This window comes from Opisthocomus hoazin, chromosome Z, assembly GCF_030867145.1.
Source record: "Opisthocomus hoazin isolate bOpiHoa1 chromosome Z, bOpiHoa1.hap1, whole genome shotgun sequence".
NCBI lineage: Eukaryota > Metazoa > Chordata > Aves > Opisthocomiformes > Opisthocomidae > Opisthocomus > Opisthocomus hoazin.
The window spans coordinates 28,431,955-28,450,146 of record NC_134454.1 but is presented as its reverse complement, the minus strand read 5'-3'; the positions used below and the strand labels follow the sequence as shown (position 1 = coordinate 28,450,146).

The 18,192-nt window shown below is 41.7% G+C and overlaps 1 protein-coding gene across 1 annotated transcript in view; it reads left to right on the top strand.

Moving 5' to 3' along the window:
- The window catches only part of VCAN (versican), a 113,948-nt gene extending 108,105 nt beyond the window's left edge, over positions 1 to 5,843 (top strand). The window contains exons 13-15 of the mRNA XM_075411446.1: positions 1,262 to 1,406; positions 2,550 to 2,732; positions 3,200 to 5,843. Of these exons, the coding sequence (XP_075267561.1) occupies positions 1,262 to 1,406; positions 2,550 to 2,732; positions 3,200 to 3,330 (459 nt within the window). The 3' untranslated portion in view covers positions 3,331 to 5,843. The remainder of the gene's footprint in view (positions 1 to 1,261; positions 1,407 to 2,549; positions 2,733 to 3,199) is intronic.
- The last annotated feature ends 12,349 nt before the right edge of the window (positions 5,844 to 18,192 follow it).

The following is an 18,192-nucleotide window of genomic DNA, read 5'->3' as shown; positions in this document are numbered from 1 at the left end:
ACATAATGTTATGCAAATCTCCAATTACTGTGCTTCATTTGGCATCAAGATGAAAGAAGAAATGGGATAAAGATTATCCCAGCTCTGCTGACTGCAAGGACAGTAGGTTATATATTCCCTACCAAGGACTACTGCATAGATTTTCAATTGGTGTGACTCTCCCTTTGTTTCTATTTTTCCTGCTTAATGATTGAAAAAACAGACTGAATCCTCCCTAATTTTCATCCAAAAATGACATTGTTCAATGATGAGCTTAGCAATGCTTGAAAGAGTGCATTCTACAGTGGAATAAATGCATGGAGCTGTGCACAGCCTGCCAGCAGCCAGCATCCACAGCTCTTAGTAGGGACATATCTTTGGGTAGATGCAGAGCTGAGAGCTGCAGAGCTATGTAGCTAAGTAAATGCAGACCCACTTGTAGCCAGCTTGGATCCCAAAGAACGGAGCCTGCCCAAATCGATATGCCAGATGTATGTCCCCTGTGCAGGGCTAAGAAACTTTTTTTTATTATTTTTCAGCCATTTGAAGGTTCGTTTTTTTTTGTCACATACCAACAATCGGATTTCTACTTCTAAAACTAGTGTGCCGGCTGCTGGTTTTATTCACATATTCTTATACATATCAGGAGTCAGTTTTAATACAGAGGGCAGAATTTGGATCATCATTTCTAAAGCTGAAAGGCTGCTGTATATGCTCAGTCTGCCACCTAGGCCTTTTTGATGGAAATGTCAATCTGCAGTGATCTGAGGGTACATTCTGACACCTTTACTTATTTTATACCTAATTCTGCACGTCATCCCATTGAATGACTTCATTAAATGAGGTCAGAGAATAAATAATTTGAGTCTGAGAAGCTAGCCTGTAATTTGTCGTTTATTAGACATGGACTAATGAGGGTTCTGGGCTATTTACTGCATTTCCTGGCATTCCACTCCATGCCTCTTTATGTAGGAAAGAGTGCGTTTCAACACACTTAGGATCAGGTTTTGTTTGTGCTGAATTGTGTCACTCTGTTTTGTTCACCTGACATCAGTTTACAGCAAGTGAGAAGTTAGATCAGAATATTTTTTCCCATTGAGATAATCTGTTGATAGAGTGGGACGATATTATAAATCTAGCTTTGTTTAGTTCGTACTTGACAGCCTAAATCAAACAATGGAGATTTCTCTTCACCAAAGGTAATATTGTGTGTTATTCTGTAAAACGGAATGTAAATATACTCCAACACTGCGAGTAATGGTTTTGCTCCTCTTTTCTGCAGCAATATGAGAACTGGCGACCAAACCAACCAGACAGCTTCTTTTCTGCTGGAGAAGACTGTGTTGTTATAATATGGCATGAGAATGGGCAGTGGAATGATGTACCATGCAATTATCACCTTACCTATACCTGCAAGAAAGGAACAGGTACAAACTTTCTAGTAACAATGGCGTAATTCTTTAAATTCCAGTTTTACAAAATTAAAATGATGAATTCTAGCTGATTTCTGGTGACCAGTACAGTGAGCCTTCAATGGAGTTACCCTCAGAAAGTCATCCTTTGTCTGTATCCATGTATTCCACCTCTACCTAATCTGATCTTGAGTCAGGCACAAAAGTGTACACAGCCGAAACTCTTGGTTAAAACCAGGCAAATTTCTCCTTAGGTACAGGTCTCAGCAAAAGAGGCATTCATGTACCTGGCAGGCTGTTTTACTTGCATACCGTGAAAATACTGCCAACTCTTCTGTCCTGGGATGGTATTACTGTGAAGTGTGCGCGCAGCAGGTTATTGGTCGGCAGTCAGAGCAGGCAGCTGACCACTGGTGTGTGGTTAGTTTTCAGCTTCAGCTGAGCATGCTTCTCACCCGTCAAGTAATGCTGACCTTTGTCTTCGTCTTCTTTTTACAAAACCATCTAGTTTAATGGCACCACTGGAGTCTGAAAAGCACATTTGTTTTATACACTGTTAGAGCTGGTAATTCCAGGAAACCTGTTACCAGGAGCCATACAGCAATACTTTAGGAATTGCCTCTGCCTCTTTAGATGGGGGAAGTAAAGAAGCAGCCAAAATCTTGTGTGTGCTCCATTGTACCCAGTTACAATTTACAACTTTTTGTTAACATGTTCTCTGGGTCTTGACAGATCCATCAGTTCTAAAGTGCTTTTAAATAGTCTACTGTTGAGGAAGACATGAGAAGTATTGAAAATGAGGCCTTTCTTTTAAGTGCCTGTAGTAACTTCACTCGTTTTCAGGTTTTACAGCTTTCCAGGGAAAATCACTCATTGTGTGAGTAGGCCAACCTTTTTGGCTCAAATTTACGTCACAAATTTGAACCAAAAAAAGCAATACTAACCATACTATCTGCTGATTTCCAATTTTTGTTATTATTGTATTTGGTCTACAAGACTGAGGAACTGCAAAAAAGACTGATCTCCGTATCCTTACTTGGATATGCCTCTTGGGAATCTGAGTCCCTTGACATCCTAGCCAGGGTTTAGAGGTCAGTAGGGTATTCAGAAGTGCATTTACAAACTGACTTTTTCGGTTATGTTCTGTCTTCTTTTCAGTTGCTTGTGGTCAGCCTCCTGTTGTGGAAAATGCAAAGACCTTTGGGAAGATGAAACCCCGTTATGAGATCAACTCCCTCATTAGATATCACTGCAAAGATGGTTTCATCCAGCGTCATATTCCAACCATCCGGTGTCAAGGAAATGGAAGATGGGATATGCCTAAAATTACTTGCATGAATCGTGAGTTCTATGAAAGTAAACCAGTGCTGGATCAGAAGCAATAGACTAAGATTAATAATTAATAAATGTATATTTTAAGAGAAGTGCAAATCTGGTATGACAGATTATGACAGCAATACTGCTCGCTCTATCTGTAGGAAAAAACATCAGGCCTTCAAAACGAATGAAAATGTTCCTCTTCTGTTTTTACAGAAGCCACTAAAATTCTTTTGAAGTAAACAACACTGCTACAAAGCTCCTGAAATCCACAGGTTCCTGGTAACACTACCAATTCTTTCTGCAGCTGTGGTCTAACTGTGTGTAAGAGATGCTTCTCGTGTCCATAACGTGGCCATAGTACCAGTCAATCATCTGTTAACCCTCTAAGTAACCGAGAATAAGTGCAACTGTAATGTGAAGTGTAGCCAGCCCATTCATAGTTAAATAATTTTAAATTAATTTCCCTTTTTTCCTCCTTCTCATTGCAGCGTCCACATACCAAAGGACTTACTCTAAGAAATACTACTATAAACATTCTTCATCAGGAAAGGGAACATCGTTAAATTCATCAAAACACTATCATCGCTGGATCAGGACATGGCAGGACTCAAGGCGCTGAGAGCTAAATGGTGGATGGGAATATCCACCATTTCAGCCAAAGTCGTAACTTTCTGTGCCTTTTCTATCACTTATAGGAGTATTATCAAATTGTTTTGAAACTACGGACTGCGGCATTCACAATGCATTTCGCAAAAATATGGTGTTTATCAGAAAATTTAAAAAAAAAAAGGAGACGTGCTTATGGGGATAAAAGGAAACCATTTCCAGCCTATAAAGATTAATAGTTTTCTATATGCCATCAGTGTGGACCATTCTATGATATATACCAGCCTTCTGCAATATTTAAACAGCTCGATTTTAGCACCAATGAAAATGTAAATAAGATGATTTAAATGTTGTTTAATTGTGTGTTGTTTTTAAAATCCTGTATATAAAATGAAAAGTCACACTAATTTCAGGCATATTTATGGTTAGAATGGCCTCAGAGGTCTTCAGTCATTTATGATGTTGTTTTTATGTTGTTTACCTAGGCTGGAAATGGTTGAAATAACTTCACTGACTGAAATTTGCTATTATCAGGTGAAGATAAACACACATGTTACATGAGGTTTGGTGGTTTTTTTGATGTGAACTGTGCCAATTCCCATCCAAGGTACAGTTTGTGTCCATGTGATGAAAAGTTTAGATAGAGCACATAAAAGTGGCATGAAGCATGAACTAGGGACTGCAATATGGAACTTTTTTTCTGCTCTCTATTCCAGCTTCACCATTCATGAGAAAGGACTGCATGGAGGAGCTGTATATGGCCAGGAGAGCCTGTAAAAATCCAAGTGCTAATACATTAACTTTATCAACCAGGGCCACTTCTTCTGAAAAGAAAAAAAAAAAAAAAAAGAAAAAAAAATTACTTCCACGACATTAACCACAAGGTCTACATTACAGGTCTCTGCATTCTAAAATGGAGATAGACCTGGTGTTTGGGGGATTTTTTTTGTAAAAAACAAACAAAAATCAAAAAAGTAAATAATTTTGTATATATAACCATTTTTTAATCTTTTTATAAAGTAATGAATGTTTGTGTATGAATGCTGCAGCTGTGAAGCGTACATAAATAAATGAAGTAAGCCATACTGATTTAATTTATTGGATGTTATTTTGCCCATGCAAAGAAGATGAAAAGAGCTCACCAGCGCAGTATTAGCCCCTGAGCTCCACTTTTGGAACCATCTTTCAGTTCAGCTTCTGTTTCCCTGGAGAACAGAATTCCTGCTAAAGAGGATGATTTGTTTGCGGTTAGATGGGTGAGAACTGTGTGACTTACAGCAGAATCAGAATCTTGGCTTTCTAGAAAGAAGTGTGTGCACGAGGAGATTATAGGCTGTAGTTGGTGCAGTGCGTATGTAGGAGTTTTCTGTTGTGATTTCTTACCCTGGTCAGCTCGACGGCTGACCTGGATGTGTACAGTAAGTGTAGAAGGTAACGTTTGAAACGACCTCTCCATAGAAAGGACTGTTATTTCTGCGAAGTGCCTTGCACACCTTTGGGCACAAGATGAAAGGAAAAAAAAATAAAAAGAAAATAAAGAATAGTAAGTTCCCTATGATATACCTTTTTAAATAACATTACAAACACGGACGGGAGGTTTATGCCTTTGTGTTAGTGTGGGGATACGATGCAAAAAGTTGAAAGGGAAAGGATAAGAGTTGAAATCCAGCCAACAGGTAACAGTTTCTACTAGGCAGAGCTGCCCAAGGAGTGACCTTACCATAGCTCGTTGGGAACAGTAATTACGGTTCCAGACAACTGGAACAGACAACCATCTCTTCAGAAATGGCAGAGACTGCCCCACTGAGTGTACCCAACCTTTACGCGTTCAACGTGGCAGTGCATCACCGTGTTGGCTGGTCCATTCCCCACCCCTCGCCCCCAAACAATGCACATAATTAATACTTTTCTCTATTTATATTATTATCTTGTATAGTGTATAATGTGAATGTCTGGTTTTTTTGTGAATGAAAGTCCAAAATCTTTGTAACTTTTATATCTGCTTCTGTTTCACCAAAGAAACAAGGTTTTGCTATACTGTGACTTGTCTTGTTATTGCATGTCTTCCCGTTTAAATCTATGCAATGTGATTTTTTTCATATGAATACAATTAGACTGTCAGGTACTTCATAATTATCACGGGCTTAGTCAAGTGCCCACTGGAGTCAATGAGAGTCAACTGGCTGAACTTTGGTCAGTGCTGGATTTGACTTTATATGAGCAGCTCTAGGGGATATTTTAAGATATACATTGTATGTTTTGAAGTCGATTATTGCTTGTATAAGTCAAGGCTCTGTTCAGAAATATTCTACATATCACTTCCTTGTACCAGAAACATACAGAACAGAAAATATATTTTAACACTTTGCAAACTTTCTCACCATATGTATAAAAAACCCTGCATAGATTTGTTGCTTTCTTGTCTACTTGTTGGATTTAAACAATGTTGTAAGGCATTCTGATAACATTGTGATTGTAGTTTTAAATAGGTTAGATACAGTGCTTATACTGATTTTTTCACCTCCTTCTATTACGTATAATAAAATAGGACTGACAACATTCCTTATTAAAAAAAGAAAGAAAAAACAAAAAACAAATCTGTTACCCATGCTTGTTTGTTTAGTCAGAGAATGGAACTTTCTTCAGATTTGGAGACTGTTTCTAATACTGATCTAAACCCCAAACATTCCAATACCGTGCAGTATGTAAAGTGCACCCACTCGTACTGCAAAGCTAGGTCTGCTGTGAAGCCAGGGCATTACCACGACGAGCGCTGTGATTCCTTTACATGGAGCATCTCTGAACTCCAGTATGCAGAAGAGTGTCGGGACTGGAGCAGAGGGATAGAAGGCAAAACTTCAGGTTTAAATACAGATTTTCTCAGTTGGTGTTTCTAAGCTCTGCTTTGTCGCCTTTCAAGTTAAACCAGAATTCTTTTTAACTTCTTTTTTCAAAGTTGCCCTGTATCTGCTGCAGAGGTAGAAGGGTCTACTTTAAATTGTGTTCTACAACTATAGGCAAATATTGGAATTGTATTCCCGCAGTAATCTTCCCCTGTTAACCTTTAACCTTTTTGTCTCTACTAACACACTGTCTGCCATTTAAAAGGATGCAGAAATGGCTGTAGACTAGGAGGTGGAAAGGTTAGGAGAGGACGGGGCACTGGTGATTGAAGCCATCAGCTTGAGGGAGTTCAGATGTGCACTGCACATCTTGGGTTACCAGCAGCGCATGGAGCATCTGGTTCAACCAAGGCTTAGGCTGCAGGTTTGTGCCCAGAGCTCAAAATCCCACATGAGAGCAACTGCATTTTTTGTGCCCATGAATATCTCCGCAGGGCAGCTGTTACTATTCTGAACGTCTTCCCGTCCATTCAGATACTGACCGGATTTGACTTCCCAGCAGGAACCTCAGAGCATGGGGTTCACCTCCTGAAGAGGTTACCACCACACAGGACAGAAATAAGCCAGGCCACCTCTTTCGGCAGAGCTTCTCAAGTAGCAAGAGAAGCTGCTGGTTAGTGGAAAGGTTCCTCCCACAGCTACGCCCTAAAAGAGGCACAGCTTCTTGAAGCTAGGGAGGAAGAGACAGCTCCCTGACGGCAGATCTCCTTGAAGGACAATGGTTCCCATGGGATCTCTTGCCTGAGATGTTGCTGCAAGTAGCGACTCATCAGAGACCAGGGATGGACAAACCATGTAGGAGCATCACGAGTCCCTGGAAGCACAACAGCAAGGCACAGACGGGCTGGCAAGGGGCTGCCCGTGGAAAGGACAGCGTGCAAAGAGGGCTTTGCAGTCAGAAATTGCTTTGCCAGGGCAGTGGCCGGATGAACACTGCGGTTCCACCTGTGGGTGTGGTGAAGGCCTATGGCTGTAATACCTTTTTAAGCAAAAATTCTTAATTTCTGTAGGCAGCAACTTTGCTCTGAGCATACGCAGAAGCCAGCACACGTGAGCAGACACGCTCCCTTGGCGATAAGATGCTGAAACCGCAAAGGCTGCTGCGAGTTTGAGCTGTGAAAAGCTCAGCAGCACAGCGGCCTGGTGTGACTGAGGGGGAAGTGAAGCAAGAGGGGAAGCAGCTACCAAGGTAGATGCTATTATTATCTAACTTCTGAAAACCTGGATCCTGCTAAGAGCGTGACTTGTGGATAGATTTAAATCCTGAGTGAAGCTCTGCACCTCTAGTAAGTTTGGATTTTGTTTTTTCTTTTTTCTTTTCTCTTTTTTCCACATTTTACATGCTGACTTTTTGCATTTGGAAGAGCTATGTTCTTGTCTGCTAAGAAGTCTTTCTGCTGTTGTGTCTCAAAAAGAATCCCAGATGGTTCCTCCTCGGCGTGAGTAGGCTGCTGCAGGAGCAGTGGCTGCAAAGATGCCTCCAAGGGCTTCTAGGCAGTTCTGTGAACTTCAAAGGTGTTTGTAGATGGAGGGGTACGAATCATTCCCGGTGTGAGCCGGTCGTGTTTCTTAGTGCAGATGGTAGAGAAAAAGGGTGGTCGTGTTCTTTGCTCAATTAAAAGGCTTGGAACAGGCTGTCTGTCCCTCAGAGGTGGAAGGTGCTGTCTGTGGGCTCCAGCTCTCCAGGAGGAAAATTGCTCCTTCACCAGGGACTGTTTAAGGTGTTGCACACCAAAAATGACTGGAAAAATCTCCTGGTTTAGTGCAATTGTGTTGATGCACAAAGGCAAATGCAGTCTTTTTCAGAAAAAAACATGCAATTTGTGTTATTGATTGTAAGCAGTAACACGCATAAAGACTTTACAAGCACACTGCCCTTCCTGATAAACGATGAAAGGTTTGCAATTGATGTGTGGACGAAGCAGGGACTAAAGCTTACAGGCCACACAAAGCTGTTAGCATGGTGAAGCCAAGAAGTATAGTCATTGTACAGACAGAAATATCATCCAGAAAAAGCTGTGTCATTTGAGCACTCCAGCAGTAGACCTACCTGGAAGGAAACCTATGACCTCGTAAAGTGAAATCTGAAGGCAAATTTTGGTTTTCATGGCAAATAAATACTTTCAAGTGGGGAAGCCACCAGCTATTGCTGCTATGGAGGCTAAGTTACTGTGTAAATGCAGATAAAAAAAGAGAAATGGGAACCTGAGGTGTGTTGTGAGGAATCTATTGCAAGGCTGGGATTGGATTCACAATACAACCCCATATTTCCAGTTGCCAATAGCCGGGCGAAATGGATTGATGGGAATATTCCAGCAGCCTGGGATGGTTGGAAGAATGAAGAAACTACGAGGAAGGCAGACACTAGTGGTGGTCCTCCACAGATGCTGCAGAGATTGTAAGGAGCAACTACATGGCTTCTGGTTGTAAGCTCTAGAAGTTGCATAGTGTAGTGGTGAGAAGTCCTGCGACAGTAAAAGTCCTTATTACTTCAAGATAGAAGGTAATCAGTTTAGGAAAGGGAGTAAAAGGTGTGCTTGTGTTTCGTAGCAGGAGAATGGCTGGAATTTCAGTCCTGTGTTTCTTACACTACAGTGTCTGGGGTAATAAATATACATAATGTTCTGATGTGGTAGGGAAAAAAGGAACACAGGGGTTGTACACACAGATCTGCAGCAGACCCAGGCAATGAACCCGTGTTTACTAAGGGCCCTGTTCCTTCACAGTGTTTCTTTTTTTTAAAAAAAACAAAAAGTGACTTTTCTAGGCAGGTGGTGGAATTTTTGATTCCAAAGGCAGTGGGATCCCAGGCTGCTCTTTTTAGGATTAACACAAACCTTGGGCGCACCCACGCACCACGTCTTTGCCAGTATATATGTATTTTTAATAAGCTCAGAGTAGGGGGAAAAAAGCAACAGATGTTGCTGATGATGCTGTCTGCTTGCTGAATGCAGGATCCCTGTGATCGTGACAGCCATAGGTGTTCTTCCACTGCAGCTTGCTTGTCTTCAACCACAGCAGCTCCTAGGTGTTCTCAAAACCTGACCTGGAACAGTATACAACAGGGTAACAGAGCTAGAGACTGCTCCCAGCACACTTTCCACATCGATCTCTCGATGAGCGAGGAGGCAGCCCCCAGCGTCCCATGGCTGCAGAGGTGATGCTGAGCCTGCATCCCCTGCAGCGTGCAGCGCTGACAGGTGCAGTGCCAGGCTGCAGCTGACGAGCCACGTCACCAAAAGGGCACGTGCACTCCTGACAAAACAGGTGGACTTCGGTAGATTTCAGACCATGCCGTGGCACTGGGCTGGTATTTGCAGTTTGAAAACAGCTGATGGTACAGGGCTGAAGTGTCACAGAATCACAGAATGTTTGGGGTTGGAAGGGCCCTCTGTGGGTCATCTAGTCCAACTCCCCTGCCAAACCAGGGTCACCTACAGCAGGCGTCCAGGCGGGTCTTGGATATCTCCAGAGAAGGAGACTCCACAGCCTCCATTGGCAGCCTGTTCCCGTGCTCCGTGACCCTCAGAGTGAAGAAGTTCCTCCTCGTGTGTCAGCTATTTCCCTTTGCTTTTGGGGAAAATAAAGATGTTTTCCTCTCAGCAGGCTGAACAGGTCGTGCTGTCTTTCTCGTACTTTCAGAGTATAAAAAATCCTAAACCCAGCACAGCGTCATTCATCATGGTACCAAATCAATTGCACCCCACTGAAATCATCTCTGTTAGGTATTACTAAGAGGTTCTGCAGCATGTTGGAGCAGAGGTCTGTCTGCTTGCACTTTGCCTTCACTAACAGAGACCAGTGGAAGATGCTTTAGGGAAAAAGATGTGATAGGAAAAAGTGATGTTTTGATCCCTTATTTCCATGTCCTTCCCCTGCCAGCATCCTGGCTCCCTCCCTGTAGGCGTGCTTTCCAGACTGACATCTTCAAAGGCAGAGTAAGAAGGACAAAAATCATGAGAAAATAATATTGTTATGAAAGGGAATTGTGATATCAGAGATAAAAATTCAGGAACAATGATGGGAGGAAAAGTATATGGGTATTGATTAGAAAAATGGAAAATCAATCCATGTTAACCTTCTGTTAGGGAGGAATTTTAATTTATACCGATGAATTTACACCAACTAGACAGTGACGTCAGTGTAACAGCTACATATAATATAAAAAATGTGCTATTGCAGTTTTTGATAAACTGGCCTAAACGTGTGTGCTGTTTGTTTGGTAGTAGTTTTTTGTTTGCAGTCTATGGTTACAGGTGTTTTTTCAAAAAGCTACTAAAATCGTTCAGGACTGCATTTAAGACAGACCCTTCAGCCTGCGTTTGCACAAGTGGGCTACCCCTTCAGTCACTTTCCAGTCCCTGAAAATTGTTAGGAACAGCTGTTTCTATATGTAAAGCCAAACATTCGAGTTTAAAATGACAGGCAATTTGGATGCAGAGATTTTTCAAGTTGCCTGAAGTGACATTAACATACTGCTGAAGTGAAATGACTTCTAAAGACAAGAGAAGAGCTTAGGACATGCAGCATCTCTTACTGTAGCTCTTGAGTGGAAGTTTCTTCCTGAATAATAGATTCAAAATGTGAAAGCTAAGGAAAAGCTCGGGGTGTAGTCTACAAAAGTCTTTTGAGCTTTACATTATGCTGGCTACTAGCTAAGACATAATTGCATAGAGACGTGAATTTACCTTTACCTTTTAGGACATAGGTTTACGATTGTATGTAGTAAATCTTCTTTTTTCAGTGGTAAAAAGTCAGATATGTGTATTTTGATGGACTCAATATAAGGAGTCCAAGGCATCATTAACAGCATCGTGGCTAACCTTAGAGGAAGAAAAATATTTGCCAAAGGAGGAATGAATAAAATTACAGAAATCCAGCCCTTTTTCTCTTGCTCCACCCCAGCTGAATCGAAGCACAGCTTTGATCTTAAAAAGGCCCTGGGGATTGCTCCAAGCTGCTGAGGGTGGCTCTGGGGCTGCTGTGTTTGCAGCTGTTGAGAAGCTGAGATGTTCTCCAAGCCCTTGGAGTGGCAGGAGGGCAGTGCCAGCATGGGGTAGCAGTGCCACAAGAAGGAGAAAATGGGATAACTCAGGGTGGTGTCACCGAGCCAGTGCAGAAGCAAATGCCCTGCCTGGACAAGCCCCATCCCGTGGAGAAACGGCTGGCAAGTGCAAGAGCTGTCACCTTGTGCTGGCAGGCATCCAGTCTTGAACATTCCCTGATGTGATGTGGCTTGTTGCTGTGGCTGCGTGCAGGAGCTGGGACACATCAGGCTAACCCAGTTCTAAAATGGCTGAGGTAATGCAATTGTGACCGCTGTTAAATTTGCAGCAAATAACACACATGGTCCAAAAAATTGTTAGGCTATTAGGACAGTTTCAGATAATTTCTTAGGGATCAAGTCTCCTTTCTGTTAAACCATTGTGGCTTTTGAAAAATGGGTACAGATCAAAATTCTTGTCCATACGTGTACCAAAAGTCAGCTACTCTGCTGCATTCATAGATTGGTGTAGCCACTTTCCCGCGAGGTAGTATCTCCTCCAAACCATCCTCTGCAGCTGCAAAGTTCAGTTTACTTCTGTGAGATTCACAGACTTTGCTCTTCCTGTGCAAAGAAATCATATTGCACATTCAAAATAATTCTCTACACCTCTATGATAATAATCTACCGCAGGTAACACACTGTTTTGTTTTCCTTTGCTTATCTTACCTTCTTACAAGAGTACGGTGTCCACTGTAGCTGGATATCCAGGACTGTCTTCTGTGACCTCCTCATGGCAAAGACATCTCTTGGATCTTGGCCCATATGTATTCTATGTGATATCCAGAGTGTAAATGCCTCTAGCTGATCTCACACCATGTAAATAACCCTTTTTGTCCATAAATTTTCAACTTGATCCCCATGGATAGTGAGCAAAGAGCACAGAAGGGAAACAAGCAAATTCTGTATAGTACGAAAAATTTTCCTCTCTCATCTCTGCTATATCACTATTGATGTAACCAATACTCTTAGCGTGCTTATAAATATCTTAAGGGTGGGTGTCAAGAGGATGGGGCCAGACTCTTTTCAGTGGTGCCCAGCGACAGGACAAGGGGCAATGGGCACAAATTGAAGCATAGGAAGTTCCAGCTGAAAATGAGAAAGAACTTCTTCCCTCTGAGGGTGACGGAGCACTGGAACAGGCTGCCCAGGGAGGTTGTGGAGTCTCCTCTGGAGATATTCAAGATCCTGCCTGGACGCGGTCCTGTGCAGCCTGCTGTAGGTGACCCTGCTTCGGCGCAGGGGTTGGACTAGATAACCCACAGAGGTCCCTTCCAACCTCAAACATTTTGTGATCCTGTGATTTAACCGCTTCTGTCTCCTTACTTTGTACAGTAGATGCTTTTGAGACCCATGTGTCTGCAGATATGATGATGGTAATATCCCATCCTCACCCTACATAGTCAAGTTTTTTAAAAAAACACAACCCAGCTTTCAACGTATATCAGCAGCTACCTCTCCATCTCACCTGAAAAGTGTGTTTCATTAATTAATTCTCTCCAGATTTTATAAATCAATAACTGTTGATAATTTTTTTAATTATATGTTGTGTATCATAATAAGAAACATCTCTTCTGGAGTGAGGAGAAAATGCAAATATTCAGTAACCTTAATCTCACTTTATTAGAGTGTGAATCTTTGTGTGCAATAGTTCTCTCGCATGTTTTAAGAACAGGTTCAATCAAGAGTAAGTGGGATGTTACATTCTCAAAGCTGGACAAATCAAGTTTGCCTTCCATCAATTACATTGCCTTACTCCAACCACAGACTCTTCAGGTGGAAGTTGTGCCATGACCACTTTTGTGACATAAGATGTAGGTAATGGTTAATTAAAGAAATGAGCAGCTATTTCCCAGTATTTCATGTGTTCATCCAACCATTTGTGTGTTTTTGTTCAAGCTGAGTGCAGGAGAACTCAGCAAGCATTCCCAGGACGAAGTGTGAAGGTACCATTATAAGTATCAGATCATGAGCAGAATTGTCCAGTATTTGCTCTCAGATACTCTAAATCATCCATGATGTGAAGTTCAAGGATAATATAAAGGCACAGAGGTGTGCTGAAGGACCAATGCAAAATTGTTGCTGGAAAGCAGGACAGAGGAGGAATCCTTTGTTGTGATTTATTGTAATCTGATTTTGAGGAGGTAAATAAACCCATCTGAAGCTTAGGCTGGAATGTGTGTGAATAAAATGGGATTTAATTGTATAGCTGAGCAGAAAAAGGGACCTTCCCAAATCAAGGAACTGATACCCACTTCAATTTGGATTTGAAATATTCAATTTCATAACAGCTCTTAGCTGTTTATGGCAAGTACGGTTGGAGTCTGACCTACCTGCACAGATTGCTGGCTGGGTACTTTTAGTTTGCAGTTTTGGGGTTACCTTTGGGAGCTACTTCTGTGCTTATTACCCTCGGAGCACAACATAACCAAGGTCTAATGGAAACCTCTACATCTTTTCCCCCTCCCCCCCCCCCTCCCCCCCCCAGTACTGATATTTTGTGGTGAGGGAAACTCACGGTGGCAGGAGATTTATCACCCTTCATGGGGGGTGGCAGTGGCAAGTCGCATCTGCCAGGCAGAGGGTCAGCTTGCACCTTTCCACGAGTGCCAATGTGCTCAAAACCCACCCCTGCCTGAATTGAGAAGCTGTATTTGCCTGGGATCTCCCACTCTGAAAAAAGCAGGAATAGTTGCACCCGCTGCTGAAAATGGCATCTGGGATCCCTGTCTTACAGTCAGGAGCTATGGGGAAAAATATTTGCCCCCACCATGTAAATTAAATAGGAACTGATTGTGAAAGCTAACATGGTACATGGAAATGTAAGCACAAGGAGGCATTTCATTCAGCCTTCCCTTAACACAAATGTATATGCTGCATGACTGAATAAGGAAGAAAAGCAAGAGACTATAGAAATATTATGAAAAAAATAATTGTCTGGGGATAGGTTTTGGTGGGTGTTAGTAAGTCTCCTTCCAAGAACAGCCTCTGCACATCCAAGAATGAGATAAGCTCCAAGAAGTATTGGACTACATGGATTTTATTAAAGTTTATGACTTCTTCAACTTCACACACACAAAAATTAAACCCATATAGTTAAGCCCTAGGGCAAAACATCTCTGGATGAAATAACCAGCAGGATGACAACAGCAGAATGGAGATTTTTTTGAAGGGACTGTATCTCTCTCTTTTGCACCCTTCCTGCAGCAGACACACAGTTGTGTAGTCAATCAGGGAGGCAGAGGTGAAAGAACCTTTTTCTCATATACATATATATATATAAACTTTATTTCTTTTATATATATATAAAATAAATTATATGTATTATTTATTATATATATATAAATAAAAGATTATATGTATAATCCCTGTGTTATTTATCTAAAAGTAAAATTGCTTGCTTAGAGTTCAAAGGGGGTGGGGGGTGGGAAAGGCTTGAAAATTCTGGAAAAAAAGAAAAGGGAAAAAGAATCGGGTCTTTTTTCCCAAAATCTCAGAAGGAGAAAAAAGGCCTGAACAGAGGAGATATTTGACACCATTAGGGAGAATTCATCACCTTGCAAATTGTTCTCGTTGATGATGTATTCCATAGTGGCTCAGACACATTTTTACTGGGAACTAATCAAGAAGGGATCAGACCTTAAGATGCCTTGCAAATCTACAGCACACATTTTTGGTCGGTGAGAATTAATATTCCTGTTCAACTATTGAAATGATTCCTTTTGGTAACTACAATTTATATCATGTGTAGACTTGTATAGTTTGTTCTGACATGGACCGGACTCAGGAAGGAACAAACATAATAGTTTAAAAAATGAGTGTACTAATTGTTAATTATATTTACGGTGTATGAGCAATGCCAACAAGCCACCCCTTTCATAGCGGCATATTGCTTCAAAATGCTGCATGGAAATACCTACATCCAAGCATTGTGAAGAAATGCATAAGTGTGAAGATCTTGGTGCTTCCTCATGCTCCTTCTTCAAGTAGATTTGGGCTTCTGCAAAGTAGTTTTCAATGCTAAATGGTTCAGCACACCTGGGATTTGAGGCTTTGCTCCAATGTTTATTAGTATAGTAACTATCTTATTGTGCAATATGATTAACATTATGCCCAGAGGCAGTGTTTATCAATATAAAGCCAAAGACAACTAAATAAACAAAAGATACTCACATTCTGCTTACTTGTGTGTTCGGGAGCAAGTTCAAAATGCCTGTGTTAAAGGGGAGAGCTGTAAAACGTGACTATCTGCAGTATCAAACATTCAGACAGAAAATGTGTAACGAGGAAACTCTCTTTACCATGAGCACAGCCAATTTCAATTTTTAGGACTTGTATTTTGTGGGAGCTACAAGTGCACCCCTGAAAACAGAAGTGGAAGCTTAGCCAAGCCGGGTACTGTCTCAAATACTACAGAAGGATGTAAAATTTGGTGTTCCTGTCGATAAATGCCTGCCTCCCCAAAGCCCCTCCCGCGTGGCTGTGGGATGCTGGTGTGTGTGTTTGCATTGGAGGCTGATGCATCTTCTGACTCTACAGACCACCATCTGCTGTTTGCACCTGGCTATAGTTTGGTATAAGCTGACCATAGTGATCTCCGTTTCATCTACACAGGTCACTATCTGTTCACTCCGGCACTTGGCTTACTTCAGTTTCGTAGGAGCAACCTTGAAGGCTTCTGGTACCTGTCCTCACCTTTCAGCCACCACCAGCGCCAGGTGCATCTCAAAATCCCTTCCTCCCCTAGTTGCTGTTGGTCAGTCTTTCCCCAGTTCTCCTCCCATGTTGCTAGTTAGCCCTTTTATTTGTAACACAAGAAACCTCCCCAGCTCCTGGACCCTGCCTTACGGAGGGTTTTGGGAAAGGGAGAAAGACCCTGCATCTCCTCTACAACTGAAAATCGTTTCTGAATCTCCAGCGCTTGGATTTTGCAAGCCACCCTCATGGCCAAAATACCAGTGCAGAACTTAATTTTCTACCCATTCTGACACTATCCTTCTCCTGGGCCTCAGCACTGCATCATGCCTTGCTGATGAATTCGTTGAACACTGGTGCGAGGACGATTTTCTCAGCCTTGTGCTTTAATGTTGTAATGTTTCTAAAACCCTTTTCTTGCTCTGTTGGTGCTCTTACCCTAATGAGATGCAAGTGACTTGAGTGCCGAAGCTCTCTGACCTGCTATGATCTGGCCTCCTCCACAGCACTCAAGGATTGGTCTCTACCACCACACACCCCACAGCTCCAACAACTTACACACCGCCCATGTAAAAAGGCAAAAGTTCCCCTTGCAAGTCCAGTGAAACCTCCCTTTTTTTTTTTTTTTTCTTTTTTGGTAATACCTACAAGAGCATAGCTGTTTTGAGTTGTGGTCATTAATATCCTCTCTCAGGCTGAGCAATAGGAAAGTATGTTTTCTTACATTTATACTGAGATTTTTAGAGTTACAGTGCATGCATCTACCTCTTAACTTCTACTTGAATTGCAAGGTGTTGTAGTTCAGTCCCTTCAACTTCTATGCCAGACTCTTTTCTCCTGTTTTAACACAAATTACAATAATGGTGGCAACGTTTCTCTGTCTACTGGTACAAAGTTGTGAGGTAAGACAGCTTTACATTTTCCTTCTTCATGCTTAGTATTTTTAGCAAAGGAAAGTCTTGCTAACACCAAACACTCAAAACAGTCCTTAAGTCTTCATGCATTGCAAAATTTCTTAAGAAAATTGATTTCTAACTTTAGAAATGTTGGAATGGTATTGATCCATATTTTTTTAGGATTTACTTGGAAACTACTAGGCTAAACATCTGTACTTTTTAATGAAATCTGCACAGTTGCATGATTTGGGACTGCAGGAAAAACTCTGAGTGTTGCAGGGCCTGTGGTAAAAGAGTTGAATCTGATGCCTGCAAGGGAAACTGAAAAACCTTCTGAAGTTATAGGCAGGCACTGATACATTCAAAAGTCCCCTTAGAGGCATAGAGGTATCCACTGACAACTGTTATGTACATTTTATTGATAATGTTATGGTGAACTGACTTGGGAAATTCCAGTGCATTTTAATACATTTTTCACTATGGCCCTTACTAAAGCTGCTTGAAACTAAAAGGGAAGAATATATTATTTCCCTGTGCCACTTGAGTCTTCATGGTGTATGTAAGGCAAGTGTCCTTTATGAAAGCAGAAAACACTAAAACGGGACTGTAAAAATGTGTGTTTCCAGTGAAAATGCTGCTTGAGTTTTTTCCCCTTTGGTGTGTTGGCTACTGCAAAATAAATCTGGCATTTGTTACCATATTAGGATCGATTTTCAGATTTAACCTTGGAGTAGAAGTGTGCAACTTTTGTTTCCTCTCCACTGAGAAGACTAACAGCAACAAATGCTCTGTGACAAATAAAGCTCTGGGCTATCAGTCTGTCCTCACGAAACAACAATCCTGAAACATCAGATTATTTTTCTTTCTTGCCCGTGCATTTTACTGAAGTAGGACGAGGTCCATTTAAGGACCATTTTGTCGAACTTAAGTATACAGAAAGCACATACAAAGCCTTTCCCCTTCAGGCATCAAAAGGCAGCTGTGGTTAAGGATTTCTGCAAGCGAATTAGGGGAAGAAGAGGAGAAACAAGGTTCTGTAATGTGTCAACTGAAAAGGATTTATAGGAGCATTGACCTGTTGCCCTTGAACCTTCTGGGTGTTTTAGCTGGGAGCAAAGCTCAGGTGAGCTATGCATTTCTGAAAATCCTGGTTATTTTATGTAAGAAATGCAGGTGGCTATACGAGAGAGACAAATCTCAGGTACAGGGCTTGCGGCTTCCGGGGAAACGATGAAAAATCTGGCAAGAATAGCAAAAGGTTTAGGAGCACTGCAGAGGAGAGCATGCTCAAGTCCAACGGACAATCCACTGGCATGCGTTATTGGAAGGGGCTTGGC